The 19970-nt window shown below is 61.0% G+C and overlaps 1 protein-coding gene across 1 annotated transcript in view; it reads left to right on the forward strand.

The window, feature by feature from the left end:
* Positions 1-19970, forward strand: part of LOC142064295 (uncharacterized) — a 43261-nt gene that overhangs the window by 21583 nt on the left and 1708 nt on the right. Inside the window, exons 6-9 of the mRNA XM_075109053.1 lie at positions 4391-4552; positions 11818-11979; positions 19250-19411; positions 19603-19692. Coding sequence (XP_074965154.1) covers positions 4391-4552; positions 11818-11979; positions 19250-19411; positions 19603-19692 — 576 coding nt within the window. The remainder of the gene's footprint in view (positions 1-4390; positions 4553-11817; positions 11980-19249; positions 19412-19602; positions 19693-19970) is intronic.

Consider the following 19970-nt stretch of genomic DNA (forward strand, 5'->3'; position numbering starts at 1 on the left):
AAGGGAGGCCTTCGGTCCCACAAGGAGACAAGGCCGAGGGTTGACAGTTGACATTCAAACGCTAACTGCTCGGCGGTGGAAATTTGTGACCGAGGAACGATCCGGCACAGAGGGCAAGGAGGCCCCACTGCGAGAAGGGGTTGACCTGGCTGGAAGCAGGGGTGCCAGAGACAGCAGGACTCCCTGCAAGGGAGTGCAGTTTCCCTGGGTGATTAGAAACAGCCTCGGCACTGCCTTGTAGCCATCCTGGAACGGAAGCTCTCAGGGGCCACCTCTGACTGGCCAGCAGAGCTGCTCTGGGAGATGGGCCCACGGCCCAGCTGAGGTGCCCCAGGCAAACCGCTCAAACTGCTCACGGGATGGGCACTGGTGCAAGGGGAGGGAAGGAACCTGCTTGTGACGCATCATTGCCGACTCCAGGTAGAGCCGCTCTGCCCAATGCATTGTTCGGGTTTTTTGGTTTAGCTTGGTTGTTTTTCGTATTCAAGCACAAACGTGGGTTTAGTTTGCCTCAAGGGGTGCCGTAAAAATTCCCCAATAGCAGGAAACAGAGCCCGGCCTACCCAGAGAACCTCTCGAGTCTTTGGTTTACCACTCTGCCCATCTGCAGAGAGAAAGTAACCCCAGCTGCAGGGAGCCTACAGCGGGCACCTGGAGGGGCCCTCACAGCCCTGCGACACCGGCAACAAGGGACATGTTGTGCAGGCGTTCTTTAGCTCTAACTTCTGGAAGGCCTTCCCACAGGAACTGCTATGTATCGGAGGCTGTGAGCAGTGGCTCGAGGTAAGGCGTGAGCTCCCTCAGTCTCTCTCTCCACCCCAGCCTCTTTCCCGGGACAATGCCAGCCCTTCAGGATCACCAGCACTCGTCCCCACACCTCCACAGCCAGCCCCTCTCTCCCCCAGGCTAAAGGCGTCCTTCTCTCCTGGCTGGCCAAACCAGAGGTCCCTCGTGTTCCCTGGCAAGATGGTCAGCACGCAGACGCAGAGAGGGAAATGCTCGCTGCAGGCAGCTAGGTATGCTCCCGAGCACCTTGGCTGCCCCTGGAGCAGCCAGCCCCTCGGGCCCTCTTCTCACTCATGTCAGCACCAGAAAACACCAGCAGCCAAACCACCTTCCCTCTGCTACTCCAGCCCTGCCCGGTCACTCTGGATTCTGTTCTGAATTGCCTTCTTTCTGTTCGTGCCCTCTCCTCGACTGGAATGGCAAAACCCCGTGACACGGGGGTGAGAATATCTTTGTAAGCAAACTGGCTGGCAGGACGGAGACACGCAGCGCCGCGTGCCTCTGTCGCCTCTGCACCCCGGCCCCTGCCGAGGCTTTCAGCAGAGACCGCCTTCCTCCTGCCCTCGCTGAGCTCCTGGGCTCAGAAGTGCCGTGAACTTCAGTGGGTCTCTTTGCAGGGACGTCACCACGCTCGTAACATCGCAGGCTGTCCCAGCTGATGTGTGGCCATGGGATCCTCTCCGTGAGCTTTACCGATACCCCAACACACCGCAGTGTGCTGGTTTTGGCTGACAAGGCGTTAATTCTCCTCCCCGTGGGGCGCCGGCTACCTTTCCAGCTTCCCGCGCTCTGCCACGTCGGCGGGAGGCTGGCAGGGGCAGAGGGGCAGTGCCACGGCGGGGGCGGCTGCCCGCCGCTGCCCAATGGCATGTTCATTCCGTAGCATGTGACACCATGGCCAGTATATTAAGGGGGGGGCAGTTTTCGGCTCGGAAGAGGCGCGCCATGGGGCGGGCGGGCGCCTGCGTCGCGTGGCGTATTTCCGCCCTTCATTCCCCTCCCCCGCCCCGCCCGGGTTTTGCGCCTCTCGTTGTTCTCATTTCCATTGCATTGTTGTTGTTTGGGTTTTTTTTCGAAATCTTAATCATCGAACTGTTCTTATCTGAACCCACGAGCGTTACCCTTCTGATTCTCTCCCCGATCTGCCCGTGGGGGAGTGAGCGAGCGGCTGTGCGGGGCTGAGCTGCCGGCTAAACCACGACACACAGGTAAGGAGCGGTCTCTGTTTTTAAAGTGATGGAACCCCAGAGGTGTGACACAACTTCCAAGGGGGTCTTAGTTTAGCTAGTTCCTGTCACTTTTGTGACTCCCTGACTTGCACTGCACAGGGCGTTCTGCTCTGCCTTGCCTAGCTTCTTACAGGCAGAGCCCGGCGGATGCACGGTCTGGCGTCTGCTGCGGCTCTCGGGCGTCCCTGTGCTTTCCAGCTGCAGAGGAACTGCACACAGGGCCTCGCACGTCCCCTACCGGGACCACATACAGCTCCGGCAGCGCTTCCTGAGGGTGCAAATGTCTGTGAACACGGCGCAAGGGGCGTCGCTGTTGTGGCTGAGGAGCCAACGCCGCAGGGAGAGGGGAGTCGGGGCACAGCCGATGCCGCTCCTGCGCTTGCAAAGCAGGAGAAGAGCGGCAGCTGGCGCATGTGCAAGAGGCTGCTTTGGAAGCAGAGGAGCATGGTTCCTGGGCCGTGCACTTTGCTGTTTCCCGCGAGACCCACGGTAATCATCGGCACGTACCATTTATTACTCTCCCTGTTTCTTGCCTTTGTTTAACAAGAGAGCGTGGCAGGACCTCTCCCGTTTCAAAGCTGCCACAACGACCTGAGGAGGACAGGCGACGCACCACCGATCCCAAACGCGGGCACGCAGTCGTTAGGCTCGATGGTCGGGCCGCCGTTCAGCAGGACCTAGACGGGCTGGAGGAAGGGGCCATCGGCGACCTCACCGCATCCAGCCCCAAAGCGGTAGGAAGTGAGAGCCAAAGCGAGCAGCAGAGACGAGGGCGGGGGAGGCTGACTGGGAAGGGGGCAGAGAGGTGCCTGGGCTGAAGGGGAGCCTGAGGAAAGGGCAGGGGAGGGGTTTCCCTCGGCCTCTGTTTGCCTTCTGCGTTGTTTCTCAAGACGCGAATCGGGAATTGGATGTTGACTGCTGTGGGCCAACAATCCAATTCAGTGCAGTCGCCTGACTCGAGGCTGCTTTGCCCGTGACAGGGAAGAGGTCTAAAAAGGAAAAGGGGGAAAGCTGAGCTAAGAAGGAGCCTCTCTGCTGTGGCCGTTCCTTGCATCTCTTCCCGCTTGTCGAGGATGCCTGCTTTGCTTCACAGAATCGCAGAGGAGTTGAGGTGGGAAGGGCCCTGTGGAGATGACCTCTCAAAGCGCGCTCAGCAAGAGCGGGTGGCCCACAGGCCTGTCCCATGGTCCGGTGGGCGGCAGCCGGGCGGCGGCACGGCAACGCAGCGATGTGACAACGCTGCAACGTGACAACGGTGTGATGCGACAATGCCCCGTGGCTCTATATAGCCGCTCGCTGGGAGCCTCTGGAGCGAGCGGAGTCAGCGCAGGGTCGCAGCTCCACGAGAGCTCTTGGAAGGAGCCGCGGAGCGCCGTCTCACTGCTGGCGTCCGAAAGGCAGACGCACTGCCGAGTGCACTGGGAGAGAGGAGAGAGGTGAGCAGCGGGGCCGACGGAGAGGGCTCAGCCGGGGAGCCCCGGGTGTGGCAGGGTTGCTCTGGGGCCTTGGCACATGCCCTTTCTTGCAAGTGCCATGCAGGAGGCTTCTTGAGCTGGCACCTGAGTGTCTCTGTCTTCCTAGCTCGGGCACAGGAGACGGCACCTGGGAGAAGGAGCTACTGGGCTGATGGATCCGAGGCTGCTGGACCTCCCCCTCGGGGTCAAAATCCCTGTGTTGCCCGGCTCCAAGCCTGTCTTCTGCAGGGCAAAGCTGGGGGAAAAGGTAAATGAAGCAGAAAGGGGTAGAAAAGCTCTCTTCTTTTACGGGGTCCCCGTCATTCAGAGAAGGGGCGGCCTTGTGCCCACCTGCTCTACAGCGGGAGCTGCAGCCCTTCAGTCGCACAGGGCTGGGGAGGCGCGGGGAGCGCGTGGCTCCATGGTGCCAAGAGGAAGGAGGACTTGCCCCATAGCGGTGCTCCAGGCTGGCCAGAGCTGGATGGAGAGGAGTCTTCCAGCTACCTTTAGCTTTGCACAAGCACAGCTTGGCACCTCTGGGGAGCAGCGCAATCCTGTTTTGCAACAAGGGTGAATTGCCTGAGGAAAAGGCATGGCTGTAGGCAACATTGCAGCTCAGCTCCTTACAGGTGCAGCACGGGGTGCACCCCTCTCACCCCCGCAGTAAACAGCTCCTTGTCTGCCTCCAGCACCGGTAGAGATAGCCACCGGACGGGGGGGTGTAGGCAGAGGCCGCCTTCTCCGCTGGAGAGTCTCTGATGTAGCGAGAGCTCTCCTCTGGGTGGGAAGCAAGCCAGGGACTAGCCTGTACCTCGGAGCTTTGGAAATGCCAGCCTGTGTGTGTGAGGAGCTCGGAAGCATGTTCGTCTCCGCTGCTCTCTCCTGACCTGGAGTTCATCCTCTGGAACATCTCCCTTACAGCTTCAGCGGCCCTCATGCTATTTTGACCTGGGAGATCCCTACGGTCGCCGACTGCCCACAGAGTACAACAGCCTGCACGACCCCCATCTCCGGGCCTACCACAAACGCCAAGACAACCTGCAGAGGCTGAAGAGAGGGGGTTTCGTCACCAGCGATGGCAAGGTAGGTTTGGCCGATAGTCGTCGGGCCGATAAAAACGCTTCCCTCCGAGCGGGGTTCCCCGAGCGCAGAGGGAGCACGTGCAGAGGAGCAGCCCCCCTCCCGCTGGGTTTGGGCTGTTTCGGGGAAGGCAGCCTGCTGCCAGTAGCTGGCTTGACAGCGTTCGGGCGATTTCTGCCCTCGTCTCTCCGTAGGTGGTTTGCACTCTGAAGGAGTTCAACGAGTACAGGCAGTATCTGACCGGACTCAAGCTGGAGGCAGAGTACGTGTTCAGGCGAGAGGAGGTAGGCAAAGCGCAGTGTTGGCGGACGCCTGTCAGCGGCACGGTGCCGAGGGCTGGGGCTTGGCTCGCGGCATCTCGGGGGGGGCGCTCAGTGCAGAAGAGACGAGGGCTGTGCTCGTGGGCCAGGCGTGGTGCCGGGGAAAGGACTAGCCGGCTCAGAGCTGAGCCAGCGCAGGGTGCTGGGGTGGGCACGGGCAGGAAGGTCATGTGCGAGCCCGCGTTGTCCTGAGGGAACCCTTCTCTTGTGCCCTCGCCGCGTGGCTGAAGCAGAGCGCTGGCCTGGGCCCGCGTGAAGCCTCAGCACGCAGGGGCGGGAGCGCTTGTCTGGGCAACGGCAAGCCGCAACGCGGTGTCACCTTGCAGGAAAGGCTTCGGCAACGCCTGGCCACGTTAAGGGATGCCCACAAACCGCTGGGGACAATGGACGCTTCGTGCCTGCTGGAGCAGCTGCGGCAGCCTCAAAGACCATCTTGCCCACCTCCACCCGCGAGCAGAAAGATCTCCCTGAAATCGGGGCGCTGCAGGAGGCTGAAAGCAGCTTTGGACGAAGGCCAAACCTGCTCCCAACCTGAGCTGGGACAGGAAGGTGCTGAGCTGCCCAGGAGGGTCAGTAGCGGTGCTGACTCCGGCAAGCAGCCAGACCGCGCTGCAGACAGCGTGTCCAGAGCTGCGTCTCAACAACAAGCCGCAACAGAAGCCCAGAAGCTTGAAGAGGTGGCTGAGGCTGTGGTGTGGGAAGTGTTGCAGAGGGTGAAGGCTCCTCGGGCTCAGGCTGCCTGCGTTTTAAGGAGGGCTGCCCAGGGGATCAGGGGAAGCTTGTGTGGCAGCGCCGGAGGAGCAGAGCCTTTGGAGACTTCTCCTTCACTTTGCCAGCAGGAAATCGGACGGGTGGCCAAAGAGCTCGTAGCGACCGTGCTGGAGAGCTTGGCAAAGGCTTTGACATCCAGCATGGCCACAGCGTGTGAGCCAGGGCCGGCAGGCAGGCGGAAGGAGCGACCTGTTGCCGGAGGAGCCACCCGAGCCGAGGAAGAGAAATCGGGGCAAGCTGAAACAGCAGCTTCCGATGGAGCGTCTGCAGAGGCTTCCCTGGACAAACTCATCAGAGAAGTTGTTGACGGCGTTTGCTGCACCTTGGAATCCTTTGCAACTTCTCAGGTTGAACGAGACCCTAGCTGCAAATATTCCAACAGCCTGGAGCTTCCTGGGAGAAATCTCTCCAAGAGACAGGCGCAGCCATCCCAGGCGCCTTTCTCAAGGCAGGCTGTGGAACAAGCACAGGGACTCCCCAGAGCATCTCAACAGCAGAGCCTGGAAGCAAGCAAGGGACCAAAGTCGCTTGCCTTGCAGCCACTGCCAAACAGAGTCGCTGCTGATGCCTCGCGACTCAGTGGCACGACTGCCGGGGAGAGCATCCAAAATGCCTCCTCCGGAGTTCAGCAGCACCACGCCGAACGGGCTGGGTATGCCACAACTGTTGTCCCTGAGGTTCTTGCAACGGCGCCGAAGTTCGAGCGAGAACTGACGCCGAAGCCGACAGCCTTAGCCAACACTTTGGCTATAAGGACTATGGCAAGCCGCATCATCGACTCTGTTTTAGAGCGGAGCTGTCAACCCGGGCCTGCCCTGAGTCCCAGACTGAATTTTGGAAGGTGCGTCGCAAAGCTGCCTGCACCATCAGATGGAAAGGAGAGCTATCCCGCTGAGGACGTCCTCCCCTCCGTGTGCCCACACTTCTCCGGACAGCCCGTCGTCCGGCGGGTGCGAAGCCCCCTGCCCGGGCAGGAGCACAGCGCAGAGCAGTGCGCGTAAAGCTTGTGCAAGGCGAGCCCCAGCAGCCCGTGTCAGAAAGGAGGGTGTTAGCTGGCAGGCTTGTGGACACTGTCCTGAGGAGGTGTGTGGCAGGAGAGGTGCAGAGCCCCTGGGCAGCTCCACCAGGCAGCACACACAGACCTTACGCCCTTGTGCTCGCAATAAAGAGCTCACTCCCAAGTGCTTGCTTGTGCCTACCTACGTTCAAACCAGCCCAGGCTGTGTCTGGGCATTTTCCCTGCGGCAATCTCCCTCGTCTTTTTCCCTCCTGCGGCCTCCGTCACGCTAAGACCCGATTTTAGAGGGAATCTTAACCACGGAGGCGAGAAGTAGCCAGCATTTTTGTCTTGTTTAGCAAGCTTTGCTGCCAGGCTAGCGGAGGGGACGGGTCCGGTTCTAGGAGGCCTGGCTTTCACCTTCTGTGAGGGACAATGTTGGCCTTCGCCTTGAGATCCTTTTTGCAGGGCCCTTTCTCCTCAGGCCAAGCTCCCCCAGAAGCTCTGCACAGATAGGTGCTGTCACTGCGCCTGGGATGGGCGGTGGCCTCTCCACCCGGGGCCTGCTCTGCCACGTGTTGTTTGGGTCTGGTCTGTCCTGAGCGGGGAGGCAGGTATGTTGTGGAGGCCCAGAATGGTGCACGGGAGCAGGTTCGCATGAGCAGCCCGTGCCAGGGCTCAGCCAGAGGGGAGCGGCGGGAGCAACCCCCTCTTGAACGGGAGCTCACTACCCTGCTGTGCCGCACACGGGCTTGGCCTTGGACGGTCTCCCATGGAGCATCCCCTGGGGAAGGGAGGCCTTCGGTCCCACAAGGAGACAAGGCCGAGGGTTGACAGTTGACATTCAAACGCTAACTGCTCGGCGGTGGAAATTTGTGACCGAGGAACGATCCGGCACGGAGGGCAAGGAGGCCCCACTGCGAGAAGGGGTTGACCTGGCTGGAAGCAGGGGTGCCAGAGACAGCAAGACTCCCTGCAAGGGAGTGCAGTTTCCCTGGGTGATTAGAAACAGCCTCGGCACTGCCTTGTAGCCATCCTGGAACGGAAGCTCTCAGGGGCCACCTCTGACTGGCCAGCAGAGCTGCTCTGGGAGATGGGCCCACAGCCCAGCTGAGGTGCCCCAGGCAAACCGCTCAAACTGCTCACGGGATGGGCACTGGTGCAAGGGGAGGGAAGGAACCTGCTTGTGACGCATCATTGCCGACTCCAGGTAGAGCCGCTCTGCCCAATGCATTGTTCGGGTTTTTTGGTTTAGCTTGGTTGTTTTTCGTATTCAAGCACAAACGTGGGTTTAGTTTGCCTCGAGGGGTGCCGTAAAAATTCCCCAATAGCAGGAAACAGAGCCCGGCCTACCCAGAGAACCTCTCGAGTCTTTGGTTTACCACTCTGCCCATCTGCAGAGAGAAAGTAACCCCAGCTGCAGGGAGCCTACAGCGGGCACCTGGAGGGGCCCTCACAGCCCTGCGACACCGGCAACAAGGGACATGTTGTGCAGGCGTTCTTTAGCTCTAACTTCTGGAAGGCCTTCCCACAGGAACTGCTATGTATCGGAGGCTGTGAGCAGTGGCTCGAGGTAAGGCGTGAGCTCCCTCAGTCTCTCTCTCCACCCCAGCCTCTTTCCCGGGACAATGCCAGCCCTTCAGGATCACCAGCACTCGTCCCCACACCTCCACAGCCAGCCCCTCTCTCCCCCAGGCTAAAGGCGTCCTTCTCTCCTGGCTGGCCAAACCAGAGGTCCCTCGTGTTCCCTGGCAAGATGGTCAGCACGCAGACGCAGAGAGGGAAATGCTCGCTGCAGGCAGCTAGGTATGCTCCCGAGCACCTTGGCTGCCCCTGGAGCAGCCAGCCCCTCGGGCCCTCTTCTCACTCATGTCAGCACCAGAAAACACCAGCAGCCAAACCACCTTCCCTCTGCTACTCCAGCCCTGCCCGGTCACTCTGGATTCTGTTCTGAATTGCCTTCTTTCTGTTCGTGCCCTCTCCTCGACTGGAATGGCAAAACCCCGTGACACGGGGGTGAGAATATCTTTGTAAGCAAACTGGCTGGCAGGACGGAGACACGCAGCGCCGCGTGCCTCTGTCGCCTCTGCACCCCGGCCCCTGCCGAGGCTTTCGGCAGAGACCGCCTTCCTCCTGCCCTCGCTGAGCTCCTGGGCTCAGAAGTGCCGTGAACTTCAGTGGGTCTCTTTGCAGGGACGTCACCACGCTCGTAACATCGCAGGCTGTCCCAGCTGATGTGTGGCCATGGGATCCTCTCCGTGAGCTTTACCGATACCCCAACACACCGCAGTGTGCTGGTTTTGGCTGACAAGGCGTTAATTCTCCTCCGCGTGGGGCGCCGGCTACCTTTCCAGCTTCCCGCGCTCTGCCACGTCGGCGGGAGGCTGGCAGGGGCAGAGGGGCAGGGCCACGGCGGGGGCGGCTGCCCGCCGCTGCCCAATGGCATGTTCATTCCGTAGCATGTGACACCATGGCCAGTATATTAAGGGGGGGGCAGTTTTCGGCTCGGAAGAGGCGCGCCGTGGGGCGGGCGGGCGCCTGCGTCGCGTGGCGTATTTCCGCCCTTCATTCCCCTCCCCCGCCGCGCCCGGGTTTTGCGCCTCTCGTTGTTCTCATTTCCATTGCATTGTTGTTGTTTGGGTTTTTTTTCGAAATCTTAATCATCGAACTGTTCTTATCTGAACCCACGAGCGTTACCCTTCTGATTCTCTCCCCGATCTGCCTGTGGGGGAGTGAGCGAGCGGCTGTGCGGGGCTGAGCTGCCGGCTAAACCACGACACACAGGTAAGGAGCGGTCTCTGTTTTTAAAGTGATGGAACCCCAGAGGTCTGACACAACTTCCAAGGGGGTCTTAGTTTAGCTAGTTCCTGTCACTTTTGTGACTCCCTGACTTGCACTGCACAGGGCGTTCTGCTCTGCCTTGCCTAGCTTCTTACAGGCAGAGCCCGGCGGATGCACGGTCTGGCGTCTGCTGCGGCTCTCGGGCGTCCCTGTGCTTTCCAGCTGCAGAGGAACTGCACACAGGGCCTCGCACGTCCCCTACCGGGACCACATACAGCTCCGGCAGCGCTTCCTGAGGGTGCAAATGTCTGTGAACACGGCGCAAGGGGCGTCGCTGTTGTGGCTGAGGAGCCAACGCCGCAGGGAGAGGGGAGTCGGGGCACAGCCGATGCCGCTCCTGCGCTTGCAAAGCAGGAGAAGAGCGGCAGCTGGCGCATGTGCAAGAGGCTGCTTTGGAAGCAGAGGAGCATGGTTCCTGGGCCGTGCACTTTGCTGTTTCCCGCGAGACCCACGGTAATCATCGGCACGTACCATTTATTACTCTCCCTGTTTCTTGCCTTTGTTTAACAAGAGAGCCTGGCAGGACCTCTCCCGTTTCAAAGCTGCCACGACGACCTGAGGAGGACAGGCGACGCACCACCGATCCCAAACGCGGGCACGCAGTCGTTAGGCTCGATGGTCGGGCCGCCGTTCAGCAGGACCTAGACGGGCTGGAGGAAGGGGCCATCGGCGACCTCACCGCATCCAGCCCCAAAGCGGTAGGAAGTGAGAGCCGAAGCGAGCAGCAGAGACGAGGGCGGGGGAGGCTGACTGGGAAGGGGGCAGAGAGGTGCCTGGGCTGAAGGGGAGCCTGAGGAAAGGGCAGGGGAGGGGTTTCCCTCGGCCTCTGTTTGCCTTCTGCGTTGTTTCTCAAGACGCGAATCGGGAATTGGATGTTGACTGCTGTGGGCCAACAATCCAATTCAGTGCAGTCGCCTGACTCGAGGCTGCTTTGCCCGTGACAGGGAAGAGGTCTAAAAAGGAAAAGGGGGAAAGCTGAGCTAAGAAGGAGCCTCTCTGCTGTGGCCGTTCCTTGCATCTCTTCCCGCTTGTCGAGGATGCCTGCTTTGCTTCACAGAATCGCAGAGGAGTTGAGGTGGGAAGGGCCCTGTGGAGATGACCTCTCAAAGCGCGCTCAGCAAGAGCGGGTGGCCCACAGGCCTGTCCCATGGTCCGGTGGGCGGCAGCCGGGCGGCGGCACGGCAACGCAGCGATGTGACAACGCTGCAACGTGACAACACTGTGATGCGACAATGCCCCGTGGCTCTATATAGCCGCTCGCTGGGAGCCTCTGGAGCGAGCGGAGTCAGCGCAGGGTCGCAGCTCCACGAGAGCTCTTGGAAGGAGCCGCGGAGCGCCGTCTCACTGCTGGCGTCCGAAAGGCAGACGCGCTGCCGAGTGCACTGGGAGAGAGGAGAGAGGTGAGCAGCGGGGCCGACGGAGAGGGCTCAGCCGGGGAGCCCCGGGTGTGGCAGGGTTGCTCTGGGGCCTTGGCACATGCCCTTTCTTGCAAGTGCCATGCAGGAGGCTTCTTGAGCTGGCACCTGAGTGTCTCTGTCTTCCTAGCTCGGGCACAGGAGACGGCACCTGGGAGAAGGAGCTACTGGGCTGATGGATCCGAGGCTGCTGGACCTCCCCCTCGGGGTCAAAATCCCTGTGTTGCCCGGCTCCAAGCCTGTCTTCTGCAGGGCAAAGATGGGGGAAAAGGTAAACGAAGCAGAAAGGGGTAGAAAAGCTCTCTTCTTTTACGGGGTCCCCGTCATTCAGAGAAGGGGCGGCCTTGTGGCCACCTGCTCTACCGCGGGAGCTGCAGCCCTTCAGTCGCACAGGGCTGGGGAGGCGCGGGGAGCGCGTGGCTCCATGGTGCCAAGAGGAAGGAGGACTTGCCCCATAGCGGTGCTCCAGGCTGGCCAGAGCTGGATGGAGAGGAGTCTTCCAGCTACCTTTAGCTTTGCACAAGCACAGCTTGGCACCTCTGGGGAGCAGCGCAATCCTGTTTTGCAACAAGGGTGAATTGCCTGAGGAAAAGGCATGGCTGTAGGCAACATTGCAGCTCAGCTCCTTACAGGTGCAGCACGGGGTGCACCCCTCTCACCCCCGCAGTAAACAGCTCCTTGTCTGCCTCCAGCACCGGTAGAGATAGCCACCGGACGGGGGGGTGTAGGCAGAGGCCGCCTTCTCCGCTGGAGAGTCTCTGATGTAGCGAGAGCTCTCCTCTGGGTGGGAAGCAAGCCAGGGACTAGCCTGTACCTCGGAGCTTTGGAAATGCCAGCCTGTGTGTGTGAGGAGCTCGGAAGCATGTTCGTCTCTGCTGCTCTCTCCTGACCTGGAGTTCATCCTCTGGAACATCTCCCTTACAGCTTCAGCGGCCCTCATGCTATTTTGACCTGGGAGATCCCTACGGTCGCCGACTGCCCACAGAGTACAACAGCCTGCACGACCCCCATCTCCGGGCCTACCACAAACGCCAAGACAACCTGCAGAGGCTGAAGAGAGGGGGTTTCGTCACCAGCGATGGCAAGGTAGGTTTGGCCGATAGTCGTCGGGCCGATAAAAACGGTTCCCTCCGAGCGGGGTTCCCTGAGCGCAGAGGGAGCACGTGCAGAGGAGCAGCCCCCCTCCCGCTGGGTTTGGGCTGTTTCGGGGAAGGCAGCCTGCTGCCAGTAGCTGGCTTGACAGCGTTCGGGCGATTTCTGCCCTCGTCTCTCCGTAGGTGGTTTGCACTCTGAAGGAGTTCAACGAGTACAGGCAGTATCTGACCGGACTCAAGCTGGAGGCAGAGTACGTGTTCAGGCGAGAGGAGGTAGGCAAAGCGCAGTGTTGGCGGACGCCTGTCAGCGGCACGGTGCCGAGGGCTGGGGCTTGGCTCGCGGCATCTCGGGGGGGGCGCTCAGTGCAGAAGAGACGAGGGCTGTGCTCGTGGGCCAGGCGTGGTGCCGGGGAAAGGACTAGCCGGCTCAGAGCTGAGCCAGCGCAGGGTGCTGGGGTGGGCACGGGCAGGAAGGTCATGTGCGAGCCCGCGTTGTCCTGAGGGAACCCTTCTCTTGTGCCCTCGCCGCGTGGCTGAAGCAGAGCGCTGGCCTGGGCCCGCGTGAAGCCTCAGCACGCAGGGGCGGGAGCGCTTGTCTGGGCAACGGCAAGCCGCAACGCGGTGTCACCTTGCAGGAAAGGCTTCGGCAACGCCTGGCCACGTTAAGGGATGCCCACAAACCGCTGGGGACAATGGACGCTTCGTGCCTGCTGGAGCAGCTGCGGCAGCCTCAAAGACCATCTTGCCCACCTCCACCCGCGAGCAGAAAGATCTCCCTGAAATCGGGGCGCTGCAGGAGGCTGAAAGCAGCTTTGGACGAAGGCCAAACCTGCTCCCAACCTGAGCTGGGACAGGAAGGTGCTGAGCTGCCCAGGAGGGTCAGTAGCGGTGCTGACTCCGGCAAGCAGCCAGACCGCGCTGCAGACAGCGTGTCCAGAGCTGCGTCTCAACAACAAGCCGCAACAGAAGCCCAGAAGCTTGAAGAGGTGGCTGAGGCTGTGGTGTGGGAAGTGTTGCAGAGGGTGAAGGCTCCTCGGGCTCAGGCTGCCTGCGTTTTAAGGAGGGCTGCCCAGGGGATCAGGGGAAGCTTGTGTGGCAGCGCCGGAGGAGCAGAGCCTTTGGAGACTTCTCCTTCACTTTGCCAGCAGGAAATCGGACGGGTGGCCAAAGAGCTCGTAGCGACCGTGCTGGAGAGCTTGGCAAAGGCTTTGACATCCAGCATGGCCACAGCGTGTGAGCCAGGGCCGGCAGGCAGGCGGAAGGAGCGACCTGTTGCCGGAGGAGCCACCCGAGCCGAGGAAGAGAAATCGGGGCAAGCTGAAACAGCAGCTTCCGATGGAGCGTCTGCAGAGGCTTCCCTGGACAAACTCATCAGAGAAGTTGTTGACGGCGTTTGCTGCACCTTGGAATCCTTTGCAACTTCTCAGGTTGAACGAGACCCTAGCTGCAAATATTCCAACAGCCTGGAGCTTCCTGGGAGAAATCTCTCCAAGAGACAGGCGCAGCCATCCCAGGCGCCTTTCTCAAGGCAGGCTGTGGAACAAGCACAGGGACTCCCCAGAGCATCTCAACAGCAGAGCCTGGAAGCAAGCAAGGGACCAAAGTCGCTTGCCTTGCAGCCACTGCCAAACAGAGTCGCTGCTGATGCCTCGCAACTCAGTGGCACGACTGCCGGGGAGAGCATCCAAAATGCCTCCTCCGGAGTTCAGCAGCACCACGCCGAACGGGCTGGGTATGCCACAACTGTTGTCCCTGAGGTTCTTGCAACGGCGCCGAAGTTCGAGCGAGAACTGACGCCGAAGCCGACAGCCTTAGCCAACACTTTGGCTATAAGGACTATGGCAAGCCGCATCATCGACTCTGTTTTAGAGCGGAGCTGTCAACCCGGGCCTGCCCTGAGTCCCAGACTGAATTTTGGAAGGTGCGTCGCAAAGCTGCCTGCACCATCAGATGGAAAGGAGAGCTATCCCGCTGAGGACGTCCTCCCCTCCGTGTGCCCACACTTCTCCGGACAGCCCGTCGTCCGGCGGGTGCGAAGCCCCCTGCCCGGGCAGGAGCACAGCGCAGAGCAGTGCGCGTAAAGCTTGTGCAAGGCGAGCCCCAGCAGCCCGTGTCAGAAAGGAGGGTGTTAGCTGGCAGGCTTGTGGACACTGTCCTGAGGAGGTGTGTGGCAGGAGAGGTGCAGAGCCCCTGGGCAGCTCCACCAGGCAGCACACACAGACCTTACGCCCTTGTGCTCGCAATAAAGAGCTCACTCCCAAGTGCTTGCTTGTGCCTACCTACGTTCAAACCAGCCCAGGCTGTGTCTGGGCATTTTCCCTGCGGCAATCTCCCTCGTCTTTTTCCCTCCTGCGGCCTCCGTCACGCTAAGACCCGATTTTAGAGGGAATCTTAACCACGGAGGCGAGAAGTAGCCAGCATTTTTGTCTTGTTTAGCAAGCTTTGCTGCCAGGCTAGCGGAGGGGACGGGTCCGGTTCTAGGAGGCCTGGCTTTCACCTTCTGTGAGGGACAATGTTGGCCTTCGCCTTGAGATCCTTTTTGCAGGGCCCTTTCTCCTCAGGCCAAGCTCCCCCAGAAGCTCTGCACAGATAGGTGCTGTCACTGCGCCTGGGATGGGCGGTGGCCTCTCCACCCGGGGCCCGCTCTGCCACGTGTTGTTTGGGTCTGGTCTGTCCTGAGCGGGGAGGCAGGTATGTTGTGGAGGCCCAGAATGGTGCACGGGAGCAGGTTCGCATGAGCAGCCCGTGCCAGGGCTCAGCCAGAGGGGAGCGGCGGGAGCAACCCCCTCTTGAACGGGAGCTCACTACCCTGCTGTGCCGCACACGGGCTTGGCCTTGGACGGTCTCCCATGGAGCATCCCCTGGGGAAGGGAGGCCTTCGGTCCCACAAGGAGACAAGGCCGAGGGTTGACAGTTGACATTCAAACGCTAACTGCTCGGCGGTGGAAATTTGTGACCGAGGAACGATCCGGCACGGAGGGCAAGGAGGCCCCACTGCGAGAAGGGGTTGACCTGGCTGGAAGCAGGGGTGCCAGAGACAGCAAGACTCCCTGCAAGGGAGTGCAGTTTCCCTGGGTGATTAGAAACAGCCTCGGCACTGCCTTGTAGCCATCCTGGAACGGAAGCTCTCAGGGGCCACCTCTGACTGGCCAGCAGAGCTGCTCTGGGAGATGGGCCCACAGCCCAGCTGAGGTGCCCCAGGCAAACCGCTCAAACTGCTCACGGGATGGGCACTGGTGCAAGGGGAGGGAAGGAACCTGCTTGTGACGCATCATTGCCGACTCCAGGTAGAGCCGCTCTGCCCAATGCATTGTTCGGGTTTTTTGGTTTAGCTTGGTTGTTTTTCGTATTCAAGCACAAACGTGGGTTTAGTTTGCCTCGAGGGGTGCCGTAAAAATTCCCCAATAGCAGGAAACAGAGCCCGGCCTACCCAGAGAACCTCTCGAGTCTTTGGTTTACCACTCTGCCCATCTGCAGAGAGAAAGTAACCCCAGCTGCAGGGAGCCTACAGCGGGCACCTGGAGGGGCCCTCACAGCCCTGCGACACCGGCAACAAGGGACATGTTGTGCAGGCGTTCTTTAGCTCTAACTTCTGGAAGGCCTTCCCACAGGAACTGCTATGTATCGGAGGCTGTGAGCAGTGGCTCGAGGTAAGGCGTGAGCTCCCTCAGTCTCTCTCTCCACCCCAGCCTCTTTCCCGGGACAATGCCAGCCCTTCAGGATCACCAGCACTCGTCCCCACACCTCCACAGCCAGCCCCTCTCTCCCCCAGGCTAAAGGCGTCCTTCTCTCCTGGCTGGCCAAACCAGAGGTCCCTCGTGTTCCCTGGCAAGACGGTCAGCACGCAGACGCAGAGAGGGAAATGCTCGCTGCAGGCAGCTAGGTATGCTCCCGAGCACCTTGGCTGCCCCTGGAGCAGCCAGCCCCTCGGGCCCTCTTCTCACTCATGTCAGCACCAGAAAACACCAGCAGCCAAACCACCTTCCCTCTGCTACTCCAGCCCTGCCCGGTCACTCTGGATTCTGTTCTGAATTGCCTTCTTTCTGTTCGTGCCCTCTCCTCGACTGGAATGGCAAAACCCCGTGACACGGGGGTGAGAATATCTTTGTAAGCAAACTGGCTGGCAGGACGGAGACACGCAGCGCCGCGTGCCTCTGTCGCCTCTGCACCCCGGCCCCTGCCGAGGCTTTCGGCAGAGACCGCCTTCCTCCTGCCCTCGCTGAGCTCCTGGGCTCAGAAGTGCCGTGAACTTCAGTGGGTCTCTTTGCAGGGACGTCACCACGCTCGTAACATCGCAGGCTGTCCCAGCTGATGTGTGGCCATGGGATCCTCTCCGTGAGCTTTACCGATACCCCAACACACCGCAGTGTGCTGGTTTTGGCTGACAAGGCGTTAATTCTCCTCCCCGTGGGGCGCCGGCTACCTTTCCAGCTTCCCGCGCTCTGCCACGTCGGCGGGAGGCTGGCAGGGGCAGAGGGGCAGGGCCACGGCGGGGGCGGCTGCCCGCCGCTGCCCAATGGCATGTTCATTCCGTAGCATGTGACACCATGGCCAGTATATTAAGGGGGGGGCAGTTTTCGGCTCGGAAGAGGCGCGCCGTGGGGCGGGCGGGCGCCTGCGTCGCGTGGCGTATTTCCGCCCTTCATTCCCCTCCCCCGCCGCGCCCGGGTTTTGCGCCTCTCGTTGTTCTCATTTCCATTGCATTGTTGTTGTTTGGGTTTTTTTTCGAAATCTTAATCATCGAACTGTTCTTATCTGAACCCACGAGCGTTACCCTTCTGATTCTCTCCCCGATCTGCCTGTGGGGGAGTGAGCGAGCGGCTGTGCGGGGCTGAGCTGCCGGCTAAACCACGACACACAGGTAAGGAGCGGTCTCTGTTTTTAAAGTGATGGAACCCCAGAGGTCTGACACAACTTCCAAGGGGGTCTTAGTTTAGCTAGTTCCTGTCACTTTTGTGACTCCCTGACTTGCACTGCACAGGGCGTTCTGCTCTGCCTTGCCTAGCTTCTTACAGGCAGAGCCCGGCGGATGCACGGTCTGGCGTCTGCTGCGGCTCTCGGGCGTCCCTGTGCTTTCCAGCTGCAGAGGAACTGCACACAGGGCCTCGCACGTCCCCTACCGGGACCACATACAGCTCCGGCAGCGCTTCCTGAGGGTGCAAATGTCTGTGAACACGGCGCAAGGGGCGTCGCTGTTGTGGCTGAGGAGCCAACGCCGCAGGGAGAGGGGAGTCGGGGCACAGCCGATGCCGCTCCTGCGCTTGCAAAGCAGGAGAAGAGCGGCAGCTGGCGCATGTGCAAGAGGCTGCTTTGGAAGCAGAGGAGCATGGTTCCTGGGCCGTGCACTTTGCTGTTTCCCGCGAGACCCACGGTAATCATCGGCACGTACCATTTATTACTCTCCCTGTTTCTTGCCTTTGTTTAACAAGAGAGCCTGGCAGGACCTCTCCCGTTTCAAAGCTGCCACGACGACCTGAGGAGGACAGGCGACGCACCACCGATCCCAAACGCGGGCACGCAGTCGTTAGGCTCGATGGTCGGGCCGCCGTTCAGCAGGACCTAGACGGGCTGGAGGAAGGGGCCATCGGCGACCTCACCGCATCCAGCCCCAAAGCGGTAGGAAGTGAGAGCCGAAGCGAGCAGCAGAGACGAGGGCGGGGGAGGCTGACTGGGAAGGGGGCAGAGAGGTGCCTGGGCTGAAGGGGAGCCTGAGGAAAGGGCAGGGGAGGGGTTTCCCTCGGCCTCTGTTTGCCTTCTGCGTTGTTTCTCAAGACGCGAATCGGGAATTGGATGTTGACTGCTGTGGGCCAACAATCCAATTCAGTGCAGTCGCCTGACTCGAGGCTGCTTTGCCCGTGACAGGGAAGAGGTCTAAAAAGGAAAAGGGGGAAAGCTGAGCTAAGAAGGAGCCTCTCTGCTGTGGCCGTTCCTTGCATCTCTTCCCGCTTGTCGAGGATGCCTGCTTTGCTTCACAGAATCGCAGAGGAGTTGAGGTGGGAAGGGCCCTGTGGAGATGACCTCTCAAAGCGCGCTCAGCAAGAGCGGGTGGCCCACAGGCCTGTCCCATGGTCCGGTGGGCGGCAGCCGGGCGGCGGCACGGCAACGCAGCGATGTGACAACGCTGCAACGTGACAACACTGTGATGCGACAATGCCCCGTGGCTCTATATAGCCGCTCGCTGGGAGCCTCTGGAGCGAGCGGAGTCAGCGCAGGGTCGCAGCTCCACGAGAGCTCTTGGAAGGAGCCGCGGAGCGCCGTCTCACTGCTGGCGTCCGAAAGGCAGACGCGCTGCCGAGTGCACTGGGAGAGAGGAGAGAGGTGAGCAGCGGGGCCGACGGAGAGGGCTCAGCCGGGGAGCCCCGGGTGTGGCAGGGTTGCTCTGGGGCCTTGGCACATGCCCTTTCTTGCAAGTGCCATGCAGGAGGCTTCTTGAGCTGGCACCTGAGTGTCTCTGTCTTCCTAGCTCGGGCACAGGAGACGGCACCTGGGAGAAGGAGCTACTGGGCTGGGCTGATGGATCCGAGGCTGCTGGACCTCCCCCTCGGGGTCAAAATCCCTGTGTTGCCCGGCTCCAAGCCTGTCTTCTGCAGGGCAAAGCTGGGGGAAAAGGTAAACGAAGCAGAAAGGGGTAGAAAAGCTCTCTTCTTTTACGGGGTCCCCGTCATTCAGAGAAGGGGCGGCCTTGTGGCCACCTGCTCTACCGCGGGAGCTGCAGCCCTTCAGTCGCACAGGGCTGGGGAGGCGCGGGGAGCGCGTGGCTCCATGGTGCCAAGAGGAAGGAGGACTTGCCCCATAGCGGTGCTCCAGGCTGGCCAGAGCTGGATGGAGAGGAGTCTTCCAGCTACCTTTAGCTTTGCACAAGCACAGCTTGGCACCTCTGGGGAGCAGCGCAATCCTGTTTTGCAACAAGGGTGAATTGCCTGAGGAAAAGGCATGGCTGTAGGCAACATTGCAGCTCAGCTCCTTACAGGTGCAGCACGGGGTGCACCCCTCTCACCCCCGCAGTAAACAGCTCCTTGTCTGCCTCCAGCACCGGTAGAGATAGCCACCGGACGGGGGGGTGTAGGCAGAGGCCGCCTTCTCCGCTGGAGAGTCTCTGATGTAGCGAGAGCTCTCCTCTGGGTGGGAAGCAAGCCAGGGACTAGCCTGTACCTCGGAGCTTTGGAAATGCCAGCCTGTGTGTGTGAGGAGCTCGGAAGCATGTTCGTCTCTGCTGCTCTCTCCTGACCTGGAGTTCATCCTCTGGAACATCTCCCTTACAGCTTCAGCGGCCCTCATGCTATTTTGACCTGGGAGATCCCTACGGTCGCCGACTGCCCACAGAGTACAACAGCCTGCACGACCCCCATCTCCGGGCCTACCACAAACGCCAAGACAACCTGCAGAGGCTGAAGAGAGGGGGTTTCGTCACCAGCGATGGCAAGGTAGGTTTGGCCGATAGTCGTCGGGCCGATAAAAACGGTTCCCTCCGAGCGGGGTTCCCTGAGCGCAGAGGGAGCACGTGCAGAGGAGCAGCCCCCCTCCCGCTGGGTTTGGGCTGTTTCGGGGAAGGCAGCCTGCTGCCAGTAGCTGGCTTGACAGCGTTCGGGCGATTTCTGCCCTCGTCTCTCCGTAGGTGGTTTGCACTCTGAAGGAGTTCAACGAGTACAGGCAGTATCTGACCGGACTCAAGCTGGAGGCAGAGTACGTGTTCAGGCGAGAGGAGGTAGGCAAAGCGCAGTGTTGGCGGACGCCTGTCAGCGGCACGGTGCCGAGGGCTGGGGCTTGGCTCGCGGCATCTCGGGGGGGGCGCTCAGTGCAGAAGAGACGAGGGCTGTGCTCGTGGGCCAGGCGTGGTGCCGGGGAAAGGACTAGCCGGCTCAGAGCTGAGCCAGCGCAGGGTGCTGGGGTGGGCACGGGCAGGAAGGTCATGTGCGAGCCCGCGTTGTCCTGAGGGAACCCTTCTCTTGTGCCCTCGCCGCGTGGCTGAAGCAGAGCGCTGGC

This window comes from Phalacrocorax aristotelis, chromosome 13 (assembly GCF_949628215.1).
Source record: "Phalacrocorax aristotelis chromosome 13, bGulAri2.1, whole genome shotgun sequence".
NCBI classification, from domain to species: Eukaryota; Metazoa; Chordata; class Aves; order Suliformes; family Phalacrocoracidae; genus Phalacrocorax; species Phalacrocorax aristotelis.